Genomic DNA, 19,733 nt, shown 5'->3' on the forward strand with positions numbered 1-19,733 from the left:
GTGGTGGCACTCCTGACCTGCTCAGGACGGGGTTCAATTCCCTGCGGTGTCTTGCTTTCATTTTGTTGGGAACTACAGTTGGTCAGTAAGACAGGAAATCCATTTCATATAGTGGGAAGCTTGTGGGCCCAGTGTTAAATGGATGTCTTTTAGATTAACTAGGGCGATGCCTCTTGGACCTGTATCCGCGGCTGCCATATTCGGGAAGGCGAGCCTTCTAATGCATTTATGTCCATTGACACAGACGGTCTCTCCATTAAAATCATTGCAACTCCCTGAATTTTCAACCGATCTTCAAGTGGTTTAAGTTTGTAACAAATGCCAGATGGAGTGATGGATCCAATAGGCCTATACTTGGTTACATCTAAAATGCATATTTTCATACCAAATACTTTTTTCTAATCCAAGTAACAGTAATAGTCACAAAGCATTTCTGTCAGTGCAGTCACTGGAATAGACTATAAACATGAAATATGCAGGTCACATTGCAGAATTGCGGTTTCTGTCTAACCAACATCCTCATCATGCTATTCAGGTCAGAACACGTCCATAGAACATCTATGGACGTTTTCAGGTCCAAACATTAAATCATAAATGCCACAATTTAATAAATAAACGACAATGAATTAAACATTTATTATAACATTTTTGGACCACAAAACGTATATTTGTTATCAACTTTGAAAGACTGAAATAATTGACCATCATAGAGTTTTTTTCGCTTTTCCAAAAATTGCAAATGAAATCGTTTTGAGACAGTCTGTGTTCTATATTTTAATGGCACTGAAACGTAACACTCCAAGACAGTTGAAAGCAGAGTATTATAATATGGTTAGTAAGTAAATAAATAAACAAATACATAAAGTATAATGATAAATAAAAATCCCTGGAAGATAACTATTTTGCACAACTTTTGCTGTGTTGCCACTCTGTAATTTATAGTTTAGTGATGTGGTGAAGCGAAGCCTCAATTTGTAAAATTAAGACACAACTAATGACAATAACATAACATGAAGGCTGTTGAATAACACATCTTCGTTCTGAACCAATCTCATCCTAAAAGCTGCACTGCCTGCACACACATAAACGTCTGTTTGTACAGCCCCAAGCTGCACATGAACTGATCATGTCTCTGGCCCTGTATAGACCTCTTATGAGCTTGCCTTCCCAAAAATGGCCACAAGAGTCTGATATTTCTGATTGTGACCATGGATCCAAGCAGTGGTGTGTTCTACCGTCAGACGCTGTATACGCCGTACACAGTCCAGATTATTTTGGGAAGAAGCGTATACAGTCTAATAACCATTTCATCCATTGGAAACGCGAGAGCGTATACCCACGGCCACGCGCATCGTATCGTAGCGCATACCCTCCGAAAAAACCTAGAACACAACACTGGATCCAAGCCTTGCTTTTCTATTGTTGTAAACTAGTTGGTCAGTAAGAATAAGGAGACTAATTCCATCTAGTAGTGAGAAACTATTGGGCTTTAATGTGCTTACTGTTAAATGGGTATCTTTAATATCAAATATCCAATAAGTGTATTTTGAATAAATGTCTGTACTAAAGAGACAGGATATTGTGAACATGGTCCCAACACTTGAGTCCAAACTGAGAGCTAAAGAGCCAGCTTTCTTTTGGTTATATGTATGCTCACAGGTTGAATGTAAATTCTGTTACTCCTACTGTAGAGAAATACAACTGAAGAGGGCTTCAATTACAATCTAATAATGCTGCAGGAAAAAAACATAACAAACAGATCAATGTCACAAGATGACGTCAAATGTTTGTTATAACAAGATGATTTTCATGTTATAACATCCAAACTTATATTGAACAATATACTATTTATCTTGATATAATGTGAAACATTTCATGTTATAACATAACTTGTATTGTTATAACATTTCATATTATAGCGTGATAACTTTAATATTGATATAACGTGAAATGTTTCACACTAACAATATGCTGCTATCACATAAAACATGAAATGTTTTATGTTATAACAATAAGCTAACATGTTGTAATGGGTTTCACATAACCTGAAAATATCTTGTTTAACTTGAAAAACTAACTTCACATTTTGCAATGTTATACCGATCCATTTTTCCTTTTCTGCCATGGCAGCAAATACGCTTCTGTAAGTCTGTATGTTAAATTAACATGATTAAACTGTTACGAAAATGTTTTGTGTCAACTGATCCTTTGAGTTATCAAATGGAATTGTGCCTGTTATCTTTATCCTCTTTCATAAATGTTAAGATAACAGTTGAACCACAAAAGACTGTTTATTTGTCTTTTACTTGTTCAGTACACTTTTTACAACAACCGGTCTACCTGGGCTGATGTATCACCTATCTTTAAAGGTATATGTACTGTATGTACCATTGTAACTGCTAACAAAAAGAAGTGCAAAATACTTGATCTAATATTGAAATTATGTATGCTTTACTTTGATGCATAACAGTGCCCCTTTCAGAATCTCTTGTCTGCATGAAAATAGATTATATATAGTTTGTGTCTACTACTGTCCTTCAGATATATGGGCTAATGCCCATATCCATCCATCTAGCATCCTGTTGAGGCAGATATTTGAAATATCAATATTTAGCATTGAGTAGAATACCCCTTCCCCTTTTCCCCTTCTATTTATTTCCTTTCACACTTACAGTCCATTTTTCTCTCTTCTCCCTTTCCCACGTCCTGGTATAAATGTGAGTGTGTTTTTCACATAGGGGTTTTGTTTGCAAAATTAATAAGGTGATTATTCTTTTTAAAGGGGGGAAAAGGACAGAAAAGGAACATGTATCCCAATGGAGTATTGGCATAAGTTAAACTTTTAACGCATATGAATAGAAAGCAAGGCTGTCCTGTGAGTATGACAGGAATAACGTATATGAAATGTCAAAGCTATAGGCTAGTGCTGTGGTTCTCAAAGTGGGGTCCAGGGACCCTCAGGGTTCTTTGAAGGGGTTCCAAATGGACCCTTAAAGGTAGGGTAAGTGATATTTTTGAAACGTGTTTTGTTAAAAGGTTAAAGCACTATATTCTGATAGCATTCATTGTGTTTGTTCAATAACAGGGGTCCCCCCACCCTTCCAGCTCTTTAATTAACAGAAAATACATTTTCAGATGAGTGGTAACTTTTCAACCAATCAACAGAGAGTTATCAGCTTCAATTTTATATTGTTCCAGTTCCAATGCTAATTTCTTTGTGTCATCGCTTCCTATTTCACTTGTTTATCCTGTATTCTGTATGAGTTCTCCCTCCTGATTGGATAAAATTGGTATCCTGGCCTAAGCCTGGTGGCGCAAGTTTGATCCTGACCTGAAAATGCATGTTCTGTTTATTAAAGAGCTGGAGAGACAGGGAGACCCTGTGTCCTGCACTGAACACACTTATTTTAACAAAGGAATATCTCTTACCTTTAACTCTGAAAGTGTTAACCCTGTAAGTGTCCATTTGGTTCCATTTGTGCACACCCAGAATTATGGTGTCCATGAAATTTAAATGTTTGAGAACCACTTTGTTACACCCTAGTCAGAAATCCTATTGGATTCTTATAGGAATTTAATAATCTGATTCTAATAGAACACTGGAAAATCCTATATGGAATTTTGACAAGGGCAGCATCAACTCAAGAACACGTGGTAGGCCTATTACATATAAATGATGGGTAGTATTTAACACCAACAGTGGGAGGCAGCAATATGCCAATGGACACTTTATATGAAAGTAGTTTGATGTGATTTATACTGTGAATTAATAGGCAAATGAGAGACATATTTGTAGATTTGTTCCAGATGAGCAGTTTGAATGGGATGTGTATTGGCTTTGTGGGGGGAGACATAAATTGCCCCTCTTTTCTTTCCATTACAGTCACAAAGTTAGCTACTTGAAAGCCAACCTCGACTGCCAGCACATTTCACCTCTCTGAATCTGGATGAGTGTCACAGATGTTGGATAAATAATTCAAACATATACATTTTATATGGGAGAAGAACATTGTCTGGCTACAGTGATATAAAACTGTAAATTAAAATGCTGTTAATGGGTCAAATCAAAATCAAGTTGTTTGTGTGAACTGATTTAAAACATAATCTACAGCACCTTGCTTATTTGTTATTAAATGGAATTTTGACCTTTTTTTACATCTATATTTTATCTGCATATGAAATGGGCAAAGGCCCGTCCATCTCAGCATTTGTTGAGAAACTTGATATGGCTAACTCTCTTAAGTTCAAATGAAAAATTTAAAAAATGTAAACATTTAATGATGGTTACCTACATGAAAATGGCTTACTTTATCATGGAATAAGTAGCGGAACAAAAGTCTGCTCAGAAGGTTTTGACGGACTATTACCAAGTGTGCACTGTGCACCGTTAGCTTCCTACTGCGCTCGGGGGGTATTCTTCTCTTTTTTGTGTATGTGCTTGATGCGGTGTGGAGGAGGAAAGATATGTGGTCCTTTTTTGCCAGGGATCCAGTCAAAGACTTTAATTATGAAATCCTGCCAGACACCGAAGAAGTGTCTGGAATATGGACACTTCATCGAGGGAAGAGAAAGGTAACTCAATGCACTGCTGCTGCCGAACCAAGACCCACAGTCAACGTTGTCAACAAGCTAACCCTGTTTACACCAAAATGAGTCAGCTGGAGAGTTATGTAGTTCCACCATAGAGTTATGTTGTTCCTCATGTCGGTTTGGGTTTGCTGTTGTTACTGTCCGTTTATAGCCTTGGATCAAGACTTATCGTAGATGTATTTTATCGAGTCTGCCTTTTACCTTCGTAAAAAATGTCAAAATCGATAAAATACATATATGATAGTCTTGAGCCAAGGCTAGTCCCTTCATAAATGTACGATGTAAAACGCTGACCTGTTTTCCAGATTCAAAAGGCTGATAATGTCATTTGAATTTCGATATCAAGTGTATATATTTGTCGTCACATAATTCGACAGGTCACCAATTTCGGCATAACACACGGAACTAGCTAGCTTCGTGGCAGAGGCCTCTTTGGCTAGTATTATTTAGGTGTTGGACGTTGCAGCTGACTTGTTTATTCAACACATATGTCAGCCTCTCCCTCATTTATTCTGTCGATGTGTTGTCAACGTTCATCACACATGATATTATTCACTGGCCGACTATTTTGTTGGTTACTTGCCTTCCTGACGATAGTTCATGACTTCATGTTTACGCTGGGAGACGCGTCCTTCTCGCCACGTCACCCAGCACTAAACCAGAATGTCAACATGATAATCTTGTACCCAATTAAAGCCTAATTGATGTCTCACTAACTACATTGTCATTGTTAGGGCTACATAATCAAGTTGAAGTTTGTGTCTGTCTGTCACTGTGGACACATGTGTCCAAATTATGGAGACAATACCAAACTCTCCAAGTTGGTGCGTCACAGCTGTGCTCTTTACTGTCATAGACTGGCCTCCCAAGTGTTGACAATGGTATGACGTCATAGATGACTGACATCCCAGACTGGCCTCCGTGTACTTTGTGCCTGTTTTAGCCTTGGATCAAGACTATAACATATGTATTTTATCGAGTCTGACCTTTACTTTCGTATCTATGATATGCAAATGTCAAAATCGATAAAATACACCCATGATAGTCTTGATTCACGGCTATCTATGCCTGTTTGTTCACATGCACAACATTACTTATAATGAACCATCCTTTAACGCTCAGGATTCTATGAAGGAGCTGCATCCTGGATTGTCTGTGACAAAAGTGACAGTCCAGGATTCAGTCACATAATACTGGAGCGCTAGCTGTAGTGATAACCAAGCAAGCACTTCACTGAGCAAGCTAGTTTAACTAGTTGGCTGGGGAGTATAGCTTTACTTTTTTAGCGGCGCTAGCCGCTCTATACCTTTAGGTATAGAGCGGCTATTAGCCCTCTATGCCTGGCTTTTGCGTCAACGTTCTGATTGGTCAGGTGCGCCAACGTTCTGATTGGTCAGGTGCGTCAACGTTCTGATTGGTCAGGTGCGCCAAAGTTGTGATTGGTCACTATTCATGACATCACTATGATGTCATGAATATAGAATTCGATGTCTATATAAACGATGACAATGACTTCATCTTATTATTCATTTGGCTAAAGTCTCCGTCTAGGTAAGTTATTTAAAGTTAATATGACGAATAGAAAGAGAAAGATACAAGAACAGATGAAGGGTGAATGTATAGAAAGTCTGAGTTCGGGACCCAGTCATCCGTTATGACAGAATGGTTTGATAGAGACGATCGAGAATCCAAGAGTCCGTTAAGGTTCTGATTGGTCAGGCCCGTCAAGGTTCTGATTGGTCAGGCCCGTCAAGGTTCTGATTGGTCAGGCCCGTCAAGGTTGTGATTTGTCAGGCAAGGGGACTATTCATGACATCACTATGATGTCAAGGTTTATTTTTTATTTCCTCATGTTTTTTTTTGTATATATTTTTATTTGGCTAAAGTCTCCTTCTAGGTAAGTTATTTAAAGTTAGATCCTCAATTTAACTTTATCTGTCGTCGACGCTCTGATTGGTCAGACCCGTCAACAAAGTGATTGGTCAAGCTTCACATGACACATGGCTATAAACACATTATAAACACATATCGATGACATAATGTATTCAAAGGCGCCGCTACCTTCACACAGGGTGTGATTTTTGTTTGTGCACTTCATCCTGAATAAATTCCGGTAATCCAAGCTCTTTCTGTGCCCTGATCTGGAATCTGTTAAAGGAGGAGTTCACCAAAAATATTACTTTTTTTCTATCAATTACACACCCCATGAAGCCTTGATTTCATGGATTTATTTTTGTTTTTGTGGCATTCCTAAGACAATAATTTGATGACCGTGTGTATATCCGGTAGGAGACACAAATAATCTACTTTGTGTCTCCTACCGGATACATTAGCCGGTAGGAGACGGAATCAAATTATTAGCTTAGGAATGCCACAAAAACAAAAAAGAATCCATGGATTCAAGACTTCATAGGGTGTGCAATTGATAGAAAATAAGTCATTTTTTGGGTGAACTCCTCCTTTAAATTGGAATTTACTAACTCGCAAGTCGCAAGCCATGAAAAATGCTAAAAGCGCATGCAAATACAGGGATTCTTTTCAAATCTTTTCACTAGACAAACGGAGAGCCGGTGTCTGTGTTCGTGTACGACGGGGCCCAAGGAACAGAACAGCAGACACAGCTAGCCAAGGCAGCATTCAAACGCATGAAGACCCTCCGGCACCCTAACATTCTGGCCTATGTTGATGGTTTGGATGTGAGTATGGGAGCAAGAGCATCTTTACAATCTACACTCAGTACCATTGTCTGAAATGTTGAAACCCTGGAAATGTAAACTTGCCTAGTTGCTTACTGCACTACTTTATTTTTTAAAGAGTCTAAATCTAGTAAAGATTTTGGTAGTAAGGGCAAAATCATTTAATTTAAGGTAACCACAGTGTTTTCAGTTTCACTTAACTTTTTTCTTTGTATTATTGCCATGCAGTTTGAGGTGAGTATGATTCTGGTTATTGTCTTGTCATGTAAATCGGGTTAATACTAGCTAGTTACACTGTAATGCTAGTAATTGTGTAGCCTCCTAGATATAGTAGTAGGTTCATCAGAGGATTGTGACATTGTCATGGATGGTGAGGAAGAAACCCTCAGTTGCAACCTCTCTACCGAAAGCATTGGTTCTCAACGTGGGTTCGAAGGACCCCCAGGTGTCCATGGGTGGGTTCCAGTTGATTGATAGCTAGGAACCAAATAGACCCATATGGGTCTAAAACTTTGAGCTAAATTAACACTGATGATTTAATTTTACAGAGTCCCAGAGGTAAAAATCAAATTAAATTGTGGTCCATGGCCTAATGCATATCAAACTGGGGGACCTTGAAATTAAAAAGGTTGAGAATCACTGCCCTATAACACATTATATACAATAAATTCAAAAGCATTTCCTCTCCCGTAAAACCCACATTTATCACGTAGTCCTCGTACAGAAATAAATTCTAAACCGGAAGGTTTTGGAGTAGCTGGTGTAGGCGCACATGTGGCCATGGCTGCAGGAGAAACATTCAAAACATCAATTATTTTAATAGTGTAGAAGACCCCACCCAAACTGTTTCGCCAATGATGGTTGAGGGGCAAGCAAATGACCACAGCTATCTATAATGGACCAGTGTTTAATTGAATAACCTTTAATATAGTTTGTTTTACTGTAGACAGAGAAGAGCCTCTATTTGGTGACTGAGCAGGTCACCCCTCTGGCCAGCCATCTGAAGGCCCAGGCAGAGAAGGGGGGTTCTGGGGAGCTGGAGGTGTCCTGGGGACTGCACCAGATTGTGGTAAGCAGAGGTTCCAAGCACAGCAACCATTGTATATTTTGTTTTTTCTATCTGTCATGTTTTCTTTCTTTTCCTAAGCAATTGCCCTGCCTCCCACTCCAAACTGCATTCATTGCACCTCCACTCTCCAATCTATTCTTGCTGATGTCTCTCTCTGTGTATGATATGCACATTGTATTTCAAATACACAATCCCATGTCTTGACCACTCACCCCTGTTTTCTGTATGCACCTGCAGAAAGCGCTGAGCTTCCTAATAAATGACTGCCACCTGCTCCACAACAACCTGGGCATGTGTGCTGTTTTTGTGGATCGGGCAGGTGAGTGGAAGCTTGGTGCCCTTGACCACGTGTCCCCAGAGCAAGGGGATCCCAACGGCGCCTCATTGCCACCCCCTAAAGCAGTATATCCTGACATGGAGAGATACGACCCGCCAGAGACTCCGAACAGCAACACAGGAGAGAAATGGTGAGAGAAAGTGAGAGTAAAAAGGATGAGGTTAGGAGATGGTTTATGTGTGGAACAAAACTATTCAAGAGTGTGAGAAAAAGGAATACAATTAGGGAGAACATGCATTTTAGTGGAAATGGAACACTGAACAGCCAGAGTACAATTTTTACGGATTCATGATATTCTCATAATGTCACATGCTCATCACCTACAGTATGTCTTCCCATGCAATTTAATTTGTGTGTGTGTTTTGCTCTCCAGGGCAGGGGAGGTGTGGCGGTTGGGCTGCCTTATCTGGGAAGTTTTCAACGGGCCACTCCCTCGTGCATCCTCTTTACGCTCTTTGGGAAAGGTATGACACACCAAAAGCAGCTGATGTTGTACTACACATCCTGTTGATTAACTCATAGGCCATCACTATTAAGCTGATTCCATGCTGTCATAGTACACATAGGGCCTAGGCTATTGTTGCCCACATTGGGTGCATCCACACATGTACGTCAAGTTGTCGTACGGAAGTCCCATCCACTCCCATGTTATAGGAAAAAACGGAACGGTACATCCGTTTTTTAACTTAACTCATTCAGTGCCCAGCTTATTTATGGCAGTTTGGCCCTGAGTGCCACAGCCAAAATTCATTGTAAAAAAAAAAGTGCTTAGGAGCCGAGATACAGCCTTTTTCAGTAAGAAGTAAAACAAAGAGTGACTGGAGCAGAATATTTTCAAATCATGATATCTTGGGTTCTGAACATTTTTTTCAACAAAAAAAAAGAAAAAAGAAAATAATATATATATATATATTTTTTTTTCCCATGACGTCTTTTAGACGTCATGTGGCACTCAGGGCGTCAGGCCACGTGACGTCTTAGACGTCATGTGGCACAGAATGAGTTAACATGGGAGTGGATGGGACTTCCGACTTCCGTACGACAACTTGACGTACATGTGTGGATGCACCCATTGAGTAAAGCCCTATTCACACAGAACCAGTATTACGTGGGGAGTTCATGTCATTTCTAAATTACAATGTGTCATTTTTTATGTATTTACTGACATTATCTATTACCCTAAAATGGAACCAAATGGACCTTTAATTACGGGTCCTTTTGGTTCCATTTGTAGCTTACAGAGTTTTCCCACGTGGACAATATTTCTTCAATCTGATTGAAATATTTCTGATTAATGATTCCAACTGTTACTGAGACCTAACTGGGACAACTGGGGCACCAAACAGAATTCCCCAATGTATCAAAAATGTACATCTCCAAATCTTAAAAAGTAGATTTTATGTTGAAATAATGTCATATGAGCACGAGTTGGCTAGATTAAATAATGAAGGTGAAAACTTTAAGAGGGCATGGGACCATTTTCTTGCTCACTGCTGGAACACTGATTGTACTGTTGTTCTGACTACTTAATGTTTAATTTTGTTCTAAGTTTGTACATTTACCCTGGGCCATTGGATTTCTTATAAGTAAAGGCAATTAGCACAACTGCTTAGGATTTGTGCGACTATCAGAAAACATTTAGGTAAAGGGTTGAGGACATGTGAATAGTGCCGTTGTTTAATCTTCTGTTTACTCTGTGTCCTCAGGTTCCCAAAGTCTTGGTTCCCCATTACTGTGAGCTGGTGGGGGCCAACCCACGGGCTCGGCCCAACCCTGCCCGCTTCCTCCAGAACTGCAGGGCCCCCGGTGGCTTTCTCAGTAACAGCTTTGTGGAGAGCAACCTTTTCCTGGAGGAGATTCAGGTCTGCTACTGATGATTCCCCCCCCCCCCCCCCCCCCCCCCCCACACACACACACACACACACACACACACACACACACACACACACACACACACACACACACACACACACACACACAGCTGTGGCTTTCACACTCTATCTGTGAAGTCACACCCCACAGTAAAAAGATATGTGCCAGGATGTTCTTCACAACCAAAATCAACTAGCAAGTTTATTTGTATAGCACATTTTAACAACAATGCAATTCAAAGTACTTTACATAGAACACTAAGCAATAAGATATTAAGAGCGTGCAATAAAATGACTGTGAATAAAAACTGAAGTCTGGTTCCCCATGTTCAATTCTGATTCTGGGCACAGAAAGCAGACCTGTCCCACACGACCTGAGAGGTCTGGATGGCTCTTTCAATACAGTAGAACAAGTCTTGTTCTAAAATACATTTTTAATCTGTTCAACAAGATCAGAAATGTATTTTGGCCCTAAACTATTCAATGCTTTATACACCAACAGTAGAATTTTGAAATACATTCTGACAGCCAGGGAGCCAGTATAAAGATCTAAGAACCAGAGACTTGGAGAACTAAGAGTGACATTATCCCCTTTCTTGGTATAAGTAAAGACTCGAGCAGCAGTGTTCAGAATCAACTGCAGTTGTTTTTCTCACTTTTCTTAATAATTTCTTATTATTTTTTCTCTTTTTGTTCTTCTCTGGCTCCAAAAACAATTACTATTGTCTTTTTTAATTGAAGAAAATTACTGCTCATCCAATTGTTGATTTATTATTAAATGCATTTGCTCAGCGTTTGTATTCGACTAATAGTCCTCTGGTGATACGGTTATGGATATATTATTATTTTACTTAAAACCAGCAGCCAGCTAAACACAATTTTGTGTGTGTGTGTGTTCAGATTAAGGACCCAGCAGAGAAGCAGCAATTCTTCCAGGATCTGAGCGATAACCTGGACTCTTTCCCAGAGGATTTCTGCAAACACAAGGTGCTGCCCCAGCTGCTCACTGCTTTTGAATTTGGCAATGCTGGTGCTGTGGTCCTCACACCTCTTTTCAAGGTAACAGTTCAATTTTATTTATTTATAACATTTTACATTATTTGTTTATATTCTCCCCCCCCCCCCCCCCCCCTGCATAATTTCATGAACAGGGGCTGATATCACAGTCGGTATGCTTCAGACAGAATTTAGACCAGGATACCCAACGCATTCTCACTCCCAAGGCATCATATGGTGCCGCTTGGTCAAGGTACCTTTCATGTCTGATACTGATGTCGTGGGTGCCCTTTTCACACACCATGTTGACGCCGAAGTAACGATCATAACTTATTCTCTGCCTATGCAACTCAAATGCCAGAAACAAACTCAACAAGTTAGTTTCTGGCATTTGAGTTGCATGCCATGCTCATACCATGCTCCTCATTCTGCATGAGTTACAGTATCTATTTTAGACACTGTGCCATGTTCTATAGATAGCATATTGATGTCCTCTAGTGTGTAAACATGACGCTAAAAGGACGCCTTGAGGTGAGAATGTGTTAGGATATCCATATTATGCTGCAGTTCTTATTCATTGTTCCAAGGAACTGACCAGAGTGTGTTCTGTTAATTAATTTCTTGCATCACTGATTCATTCACTTTTATGTTTTTCTGTCTATATGTCGCTTTTTCTCTCTGTCTGCCAGGTGGGGAAATTCCTGTCAGCAGATGAGTACCAACAGAAGATCATTCCTGTTATCGTTAAGATGTTCTCCTCCACTGACCGAGCCATGAGGATACGACTGCTGCAACAGGTACTTGGACAGGGTCGGACAGGGCACACGTATTGCGAATGATCATGATGTTACCATCTTGCAACTGCTTTTATTGACACCAATCCTCACATCTCTGCACTGGCTTCCAGTGAGTCATATAATTTACATTATGAACTTGAGAAGTCTCAGGTCAACTGTTCCCAGAGTTAACCACTTAAACCTTATACTTTTTCGCCCTCAGATGGAACAGTTCATTCAGTATTTGAATGAGGCAGCAGTCAACTCTCAGATATTCCCTCACGTTGTCCATGGCTTCACAGACACCAACCCTGCTATCAGAGAACAGACTGTAAAGGTATTATACACACACACACACTCAATTATTTATCTATTTTCATTTGTGGCTATTCAACAATTTACTTACTTCCTGCTCATGATTAATACCGTGTGTTATTGGGATAACTGGTCCGTTCTCAATGTTAAAACTTGCCTTTTTCGTTCTCATCTTCTCTGTCCGATCCACCCCAATGCTGTTGCTCTCTACTCTCTTCCATCCTGCAGTCCATGCTGCTGTTGGCTCCCAAGCTGAATGAAACCAACCTGAACCAGGAGCTGATGCGGCACTTTGCCAGGCTGCAGGCCAAAGACGAGCAGGGTCCCATTCGCTGCAACACTACCGTCTGTCTCGGAAAGATTGCACCCTACCTCAATGCTGGGGTAAAGCCCACGAAAATACACAAACACACTGAATAACTGTCATTCATGAGCAGGCTGCTTTAGAATACTTTCCTTCTACTCTTTTTTTTTCCTCCTTTGAGGAGAAACTTAAAACTGAAAAGGGGTGTGTTGTTGCATTAATCCAGTCAAGTATAACGAGTCCATAATGGTGGCAAAACAGCCCTACCTCTGTTTACTGGTAGGATTGGTCCTCTGCCATGTTTTTAAACCTATAGAAGGGATGGTGTTTATGTTCTGCCCTCTGAACAGGATGCATATGCTTTTGCTATAAATTGCAATAAACCAACTGCTAGCTTTATCAAAGATAGCCCCTTATTGATTCCATTGTTTCCGTGGGGGAAATTCTGTTTCAGCTTCACCCAGCTCCTAACCAAAAAAAACAAAAAAACATTCTCCTTCGACTCTCATACCATCAACTGTCTCTTCTTAGACCCGACAGCGTGTGCTGATTTCGGCCTTCTCACGGGCCACCAAGGACCCGTTTCCAGCCTCACGGTCTGCTGGTGTGCTGGGGTTTGCTGCCACACACAACTACTACAGCGTGTTGGAGAGCGCCAGGCGCATCCTGCCCACCCTTTGCACACTCACTATTGACCCAGATAAGAACGTCAGGGAACAGGTGAGACATTGTGGCGGATTGCATTCATCAGTGTGTGACACATTGCTGAAGTCTGGACGGCTGAAAGTGCGAACCTCCTTGTATTAACTTGAATTCTCACAAGGACAATTTGCTTTCTTCAAATGATACTTGTCTCTTTCCTTTTGGATTGAATCCTTTTTCATAATATGCTTTTTCCCCCAATACACTTGAATGTACAGTGATAAATGTAGGCGTTTGTTGGTAGAAAGACATGGCAAAACATACCATGACAAATGAAAATGTAGTAACATTTTCTGTTCACCTTGTGAGACAGCATCACATGTTGATCACAGGATCTCAGACACCTGGTTCAGGTTAAAACTAGGAGGCTAAGTATATCATTTGTCAAAAGAAAACATAGTGGCCTGGCATCATCTGTTGGTGACAAACGGCAGGTGCTCCAGTCACCTAGCAGACTCTAACAATGTCAAGTACAGAGTATCAAAGGCTTTGTTTGATTTAAAGCTGCAATCCATGAGTTTTATGTCCTCTCCCGATAGTGAGATAATTGAACATATAACACCTAGAATTGTGGGAGACAAAACATCTGTTATAAACTTTTTTTGGTGGTATCAATTGGATTCTGCTCACTTTGTGTTCTCCCTCATCAGGCTTTCAAAGCCATTAGGAGTTTCTTGTCCAAGTTGGAAACGGTATCAGAAGACCCAGCCATGCTTGCTGAGATAGGTATGTAATGTATAGATAGCTCTTGTTTGATATTCGAGAAGCCAGTGGATTTTGTTCATTTCAGTACGGTATGAAAATCAACTTGCAGAGACTTAATTCTTACTCATCACATGGTTATTTTTTGTTTCTGTGTCTCTGTAGAAAAGGATGTCCTGTCTTCGACTCAGCCTGTGGGTGCGTCTTCCAGCTGGGCAGGCTGGGCAGTGACTGGCGTCTCGTCACTGACCTCCAAGCTGATTCGCAACGCACCAGGAACAGAGGGAGGCACAACAGCAGAACCCAGTGAGCCGGTCCATGCCTCCAGCCCTAATTCTCCCACTGAAGAAGCACCGGTCCCTGGTATGGAAAAGGGCTACACCAGTACCAATACTGGTGCTGAGTAATGTTGTCCTGATACCAGTCTAAATTAGCTTATGTCTCAATTTGGCACAAGACAATTTTCACAGTAATACAATCAATGTATATACAGTAAATATCTTGCTTTAATAATGTGCACACCTTGCATTTACAAATGTATAAGCATTATCAACCGGATCTTTATCTCCTCTATGGTTTTCTAACTTTCTGCATTTTATCCCTCACAGATTCTGTAGCCAAAACACCACAGGCCTCTCGGACTCACCACACTGCCTCTGACACAGCCCAACAATCCCATACTGTAGAAGAGACCGAGAAGAGTAGTGAACCAATAGGAGACCGCTGGGACGAGGAAGAAGACTGGGGAAGCTTGGAGGTAGGACACAGGATTTGAGTATTGCTTTAGATCAGTGGTTCTCAACCTTTGGGCCGTGAGGATTTTGCAGGTTGGCCCCCAAATAATCTTTATAATTTATCCGAAACTGTTGACACTTTCACCAAGGAACCAGAGAAGGCTCATGCAGACCCAGATGATTGGAATACTGATTGGTCAGGAGCGGCGTCATCAAGAAAGAAGGCCAATGATAGAGGAGTATGTTTAAATTCTTCATTGTGTAGTTTTGATTTTCTATCATTTTTATTTAAAAAAAATAACAACTACTGCATTTTGGATGCACCACTAGTGGATTTGATCTTGAACCAATATTAGACTACATAGTGTAATATTATTGGAGACTTTCCACAATACTGAATTCTGAAGTAAAGAGCTTCCAACAATGTGATAAAACTGTAGCATTGATTATAATCAGAAGTTAAAGCAAAGTGTCATTGATCAGATCGCTACAAAATATTATACTTGAAATAAAATTGTTATTGTTACATATATACGTGTATATATATGTTACACATAGCGGCCTAATGTCCATTACAATAGTAGTAATACTCTATCAACTCCAGGCTGGCCGGGTGTCCGCTGATGCAGTGAAAAAGCAGAGCTCCGATTGGAGTAGCTCAGGTTGGGATGCAGATGACAGCTGGTCCAATGAGAAGGAGGGCCAGGGACAGAGTTCAGCTGGCGAGGAAGGCTGGGGCAATGACTGGGCAGAAGAGGAGACAGACATGACCACAACCACGACCACAACCAATAAGGATGTCCCTTTGCCAGAGGGTGTGCGTCTAGCTAGCGAATACGACTGGGACAGCACTAGCACGTCCAAATCAGCCAGTCAGAATGACCTGTTTGCCAGTATATCCCAGAGAAGCACACCCACTGCCGCCACCACGACCACGGTGAGATTGTAAAGAAAGAAGATGAGTGTGAACGATGCAAGAATTGGGCTAGAGAGGAAGGAGATTGCAAGGAGGATCTAGCTGGATGGAATATGGGAGAAATGGAAGGGTGAGGAAGAAGGGGGTAGATGGATAAAAAAAATGGGAGAAATGAAAGGCTGAGGAAGAAAAGGTAGATGGAATGATAGGCAGGTAGTCTCTCTGACATTTGGCTCCCTTATTTTTAAAATGTTCTACAGTCTATACTTCGGATGCTCTGAAAATGAATAGAAAATAAAGTAATATACATTTTCATAAACACTGTTGTGATTGGTCAGTCTGAAGAAGCAGATGACAGCTTCCTGTTAAATTTTTATGGTACGGAATTACTACTGTAACTCTAACATTCAAAGATTGTGGAAGAGATAGTCATGGCTTGAGAGGCTTTAGGAGGAGAGAGAAACTGATGGAAGGAATGGGAAGAAGGAAGCAGGGGGTGAGAGCGTGAAGGATAGAGAAATTAATAATAAACGTTATATAGCACTTTTCAAATCAAAGTTACAAAGTGTTTTAAATGGCAAGAAATATAACAGAATGATTAAGAACTAGTCATTGATTAATGTGTTTGTGCATGTTTTATTCTTGCTGTAAGGCTGGAGATGGTTGGGGCTCAGAGGCAACAGGAGAGTGGGCCGCTGAGGAGAGCTGGGAGTCAGTGGATGGAAACCAGGGTAAGACTTAAAATGATCAGCTCTCATCAGGAACTCACAATCCTGAGCTGCGGTTAGATGGGCCAAGTCACACTTAAGGTGGTCCCCCCCTACAAGCTAATCAGGGTACTCTCGAAACGGTTGTTCCCCGTTCTAGCCTAAGCCTGATAGGGGTGATTATCTGGCAAGATTATCCTGTAGTGAGAGCGTTACAAAGATCCAGTCTTAAACCTTCCAAGTTCCTTACAGATGATTAAGGCTGAGAGTATGCAACTGGGGCAAAACAAACCTTCCGCTTTTACCCAGTTGGATTGGTCCTCCGTTACGTTTTGATTGAAAAATCATCGCCACTGATTCAGGACCTCTGCTGCCGAGAAGGCCTTTTTCAATTTCAAGTGAAACCTCTTCTGAATCGGTACAGTGGTCACCTGGGAGTAGAGCTGTCACGATTAAGAAATTGTACTTTATTAATTGTCACTCAAATAACTGTGATTAACAATTTAATTGTGTCTCTTTCATTGAACATTAAAACATTATGAATAGAAATTTCTCTTTAGCTTTTAGGCATCGTAAACAAAAGTTGTTCAGGGCAATTACTTTATACTTTCAAAAAAACATTAATAGTGGAAATAGCCAATCTAGTTATAAGCTTGCAGATCTGCTATTTCCACTATTTTTGAAAATATATGAACATTTTTAACATGATAATGATTATGACGATTATGCTAAAAACTATTGCGATTATCTCAAATAATTGCGATTATGTAATCATTGTGAAAGGCCTACCCGGGAGTGCACGAACATGGTATGATATAGGACTATACTTCAGAGTACTGACCTGAACCGTTGAAATAAACACTTGATTTCAATACATAATCATTTGTTAGCATTATGAAATGTCCATGTACATACTCTTCTTAGAATTTGTTTGTTAAGTTACCCAGTAAGCCTAATTTATACTTTATGAATGTCACTTGATGAAAATTTGCTTATTTTTGTCGTAAACACTTGTGCGATTGCTCGACGTGTCTCATGTATACGATTGTTTTTAGTTATTGCAAAATATCCCACAGATAATTCACTGTTGTCAACATTCTGCCTTCCTGTCTTGTCTGTCCACCAGGTCTGAGCAAGGCGGAGGTCTCCAAGAAGAAACGAGAGGAGAGGAGGAAAGAACTGGAGGCCAAGCGGGCAGAGCGCAAGGCTGCCAAAGGTCCTCTCAAATTGGGTGCGCGCAAACTAGACTGACCGGAACAGGAAGCTTGAAAGAAATGGGGGAGGGAGGAAAGAACATTGAGTGCAATGACTGGACACTGACTCCCGCAGGAATGGAGGCAATGCACAGGTAGGGAAAGTTCAACATTCCATGAACAATGAAAGACAAGGAGAGCATGTAAGGGTGGCAGATGATGATGCTGTGAACCTGCGTGCAGTCACTACCATGGAGGCTGGTTGAGCAGAGGAGAATAAAACAGTTGCTCTGCTTTCTGATTCTCTGTCTTCATATCTTTGGGGGAACAGATAGGACGTAACAAATCGCTGCTCTTGGCCTGGTTTGTATCTAAGCAGTGTATTCACTTTTGCGCAATAGTGTGGATGGAGTTTGTCAAGTCAGAGATCACTGGCTCTATTCTTACTAAATAAAATATTGATAAGAAAAGGCAGACACAGAAAAGCATAGAATAAAAGGTGAAGTAGAAAACCGCACTACACTTCTGGCAGAAGAGGATGAGTTGATCCGACTATCAGAGGAACTTTCGCATCACACAATGTCTCATTTTTTTAAATGCAAATTTCAGTTGCAGTTGTAAAATGTATTGTACATAGGCAACGCATCCTGTCTTAAATGACATGACGTCACATGTTTTTTTAAAAGGTTGAAATATATAGCTATATACAAAGGTGTATTATGCAGAACACAGACACACATACAGAGGATATGAATGTTTTAGCTCTACTGTCACTAATTGCAGATTTAAGACTTTGTTAAAGTCTATGCATGCATGCACTTGTGTGTGTGATCTTCCAAGTTATTTCTAGTTTCTTTGGTTCACTGTACTGTATTCTACCGTTCCAACCCACCCCTGGAAGGTGATGAGCTTCACTTGTTCCACATCTATAGTCTGCACTTAATGCCGAATGACATACACTTGTGTTAGAGCCATAACGGGCACCAGGCATACCATGAAATATGCCACATCTCAAATTGAGGTTTGATGTCCTGTACTATTGGTCTAATATCAATATGCTCATTCATGTAAGTCTGCCATTTATGTGGCTTTGCTTACATTTCCAGTGAGTTGTAATAGGGTGGTGGTGGAGTGTTGATGGGAAGGAAATTGGTTTTATTTTTAAGACTGTTACTTTTTTTGTAAGAGGGAATTTTGTCATGGCATTGTGACAATGTCCTACAATTTTGTAGGCTCCAACAAAAACACCAGTGGCTTCACCCGGGGTAAAAACTAGTGCAATGCATGTCAATTCTGGGCCAATCAACAATATTGGCATGACATTGGGGGGGAGTTCAGGGTAAAGGGAATTGTATCATTTTATTTTCTTTGTGCCTTTGTTTGATTGCTCAAACATTTACTTCTTGATGCTCAAGAAGTAAATGTTTCAGGTAGAGTGACGAGATAAAATCCAGGTCTACTTGATGTCAATGCATTATGTTCATTCCACATGTCCCTGGTAAGTGTTAGGCAGGTAAGGAACTGTGCTGCTTCATTCTTAAGTAGTATGCCCAATATAGTACAAATGCCCAATATTTTCTTTTCATGCCAAAATGAACAGTATGATGGATTCTTTTAGAGAATATCGTATATGTGTAACATGTGAGCTTATCCAAAAATTAAAAAAATATCGTAAAAAACATGTTTGCATTTGTTTTTGTTTTAAATGAAAGCACAATGGTTTTCAGTAGCCTATCCATTGTTCATAATCATTAATCAGTACTTTCTGTGGCATACTTACTCAGTAGCCTTTTAGTAAATATATCAGATTGCTAATTTGGCCTAT

At 40.3% G+C, this 19,733-nt stretch overlaps 1 protein-coding gene across 1 annotated transcript; it reads left to right on the forward strand.

Moving 5' to 3' along the window:
- Positions 1-4,384: 4,384 nt before the first annotated feature.
- scyl1 (SCY1-like, kinase-like 1) lies at positions 4,385-19,573 on the forward strand. The gene is made up of 18 exons (XM_084041467.1): positions 4,385-4,572; positions 7,146-7,286; positions 8,233-8,355; positions 8,593-8,822; positions 9,066-9,156; positions 10,399-10,554; positions 11,464-11,622; positions 12,249-12,356; positions 12,559-12,672; positions 12,879-13,034; positions 13,486-13,674; positions 14,307-14,382; positions 14,524-14,721; positions 14,967-15,115; positions 15,242-15,331; positions 15,697-16,029; positions 16,661-16,739; positions 17,842-19,573. Exons 1-18 carry the CDS (start codon positions 4,465-4,467, stop codon positions 17,964-17,966), a joined length of 2,625 nt encoding a protein of 874 aa, XP_083897593.1. The 5' UTR covers positions 4,385-4,464; the 3' UTR covers positions 17,967-19,573.
- The last annotated feature ends 160 nt before the right edge of the window (positions 19,574-19,733 follow it).

The sequence above is a fragment of the Gymnoscopelus microlampas genome, assembly GCF_963454915.1.
Source record: "Gymnoscopelus microlampas genome assembly, chromosome: 18".
Lineage (NCBI taxonomy): Eukaryota > Metazoa > Chordata > Actinopteri > Myctophiformes > Myctophidae > Gymnoscopelus > Gymnoscopelus microlampas.

Bases quoted from the DNA above. Each gene is read 5' to 3' on its own strand.
- scyl1 (XM_084041467.1), top strand. From the start codon at position 4,465: ATGTGGTCCTTTTTTGCCAGGGATCCAGTCAAAGACTTTAATTATGAA. The intron at 12,673-12,878 runs GTATTATACACA...TCCATCCTGCAG, and splicing joins TCAGAGAACAGACTGTAAAG to TCCATGCTGCTGTTGGCTCC. The intron at 16,740-17,841 runs GTAAGACTTAAA...TCTGTCCACCAG, and splicing joins GTCAGTGGATGGAAACCAGG to GTCTGAGCAAGGCGGAGGTC.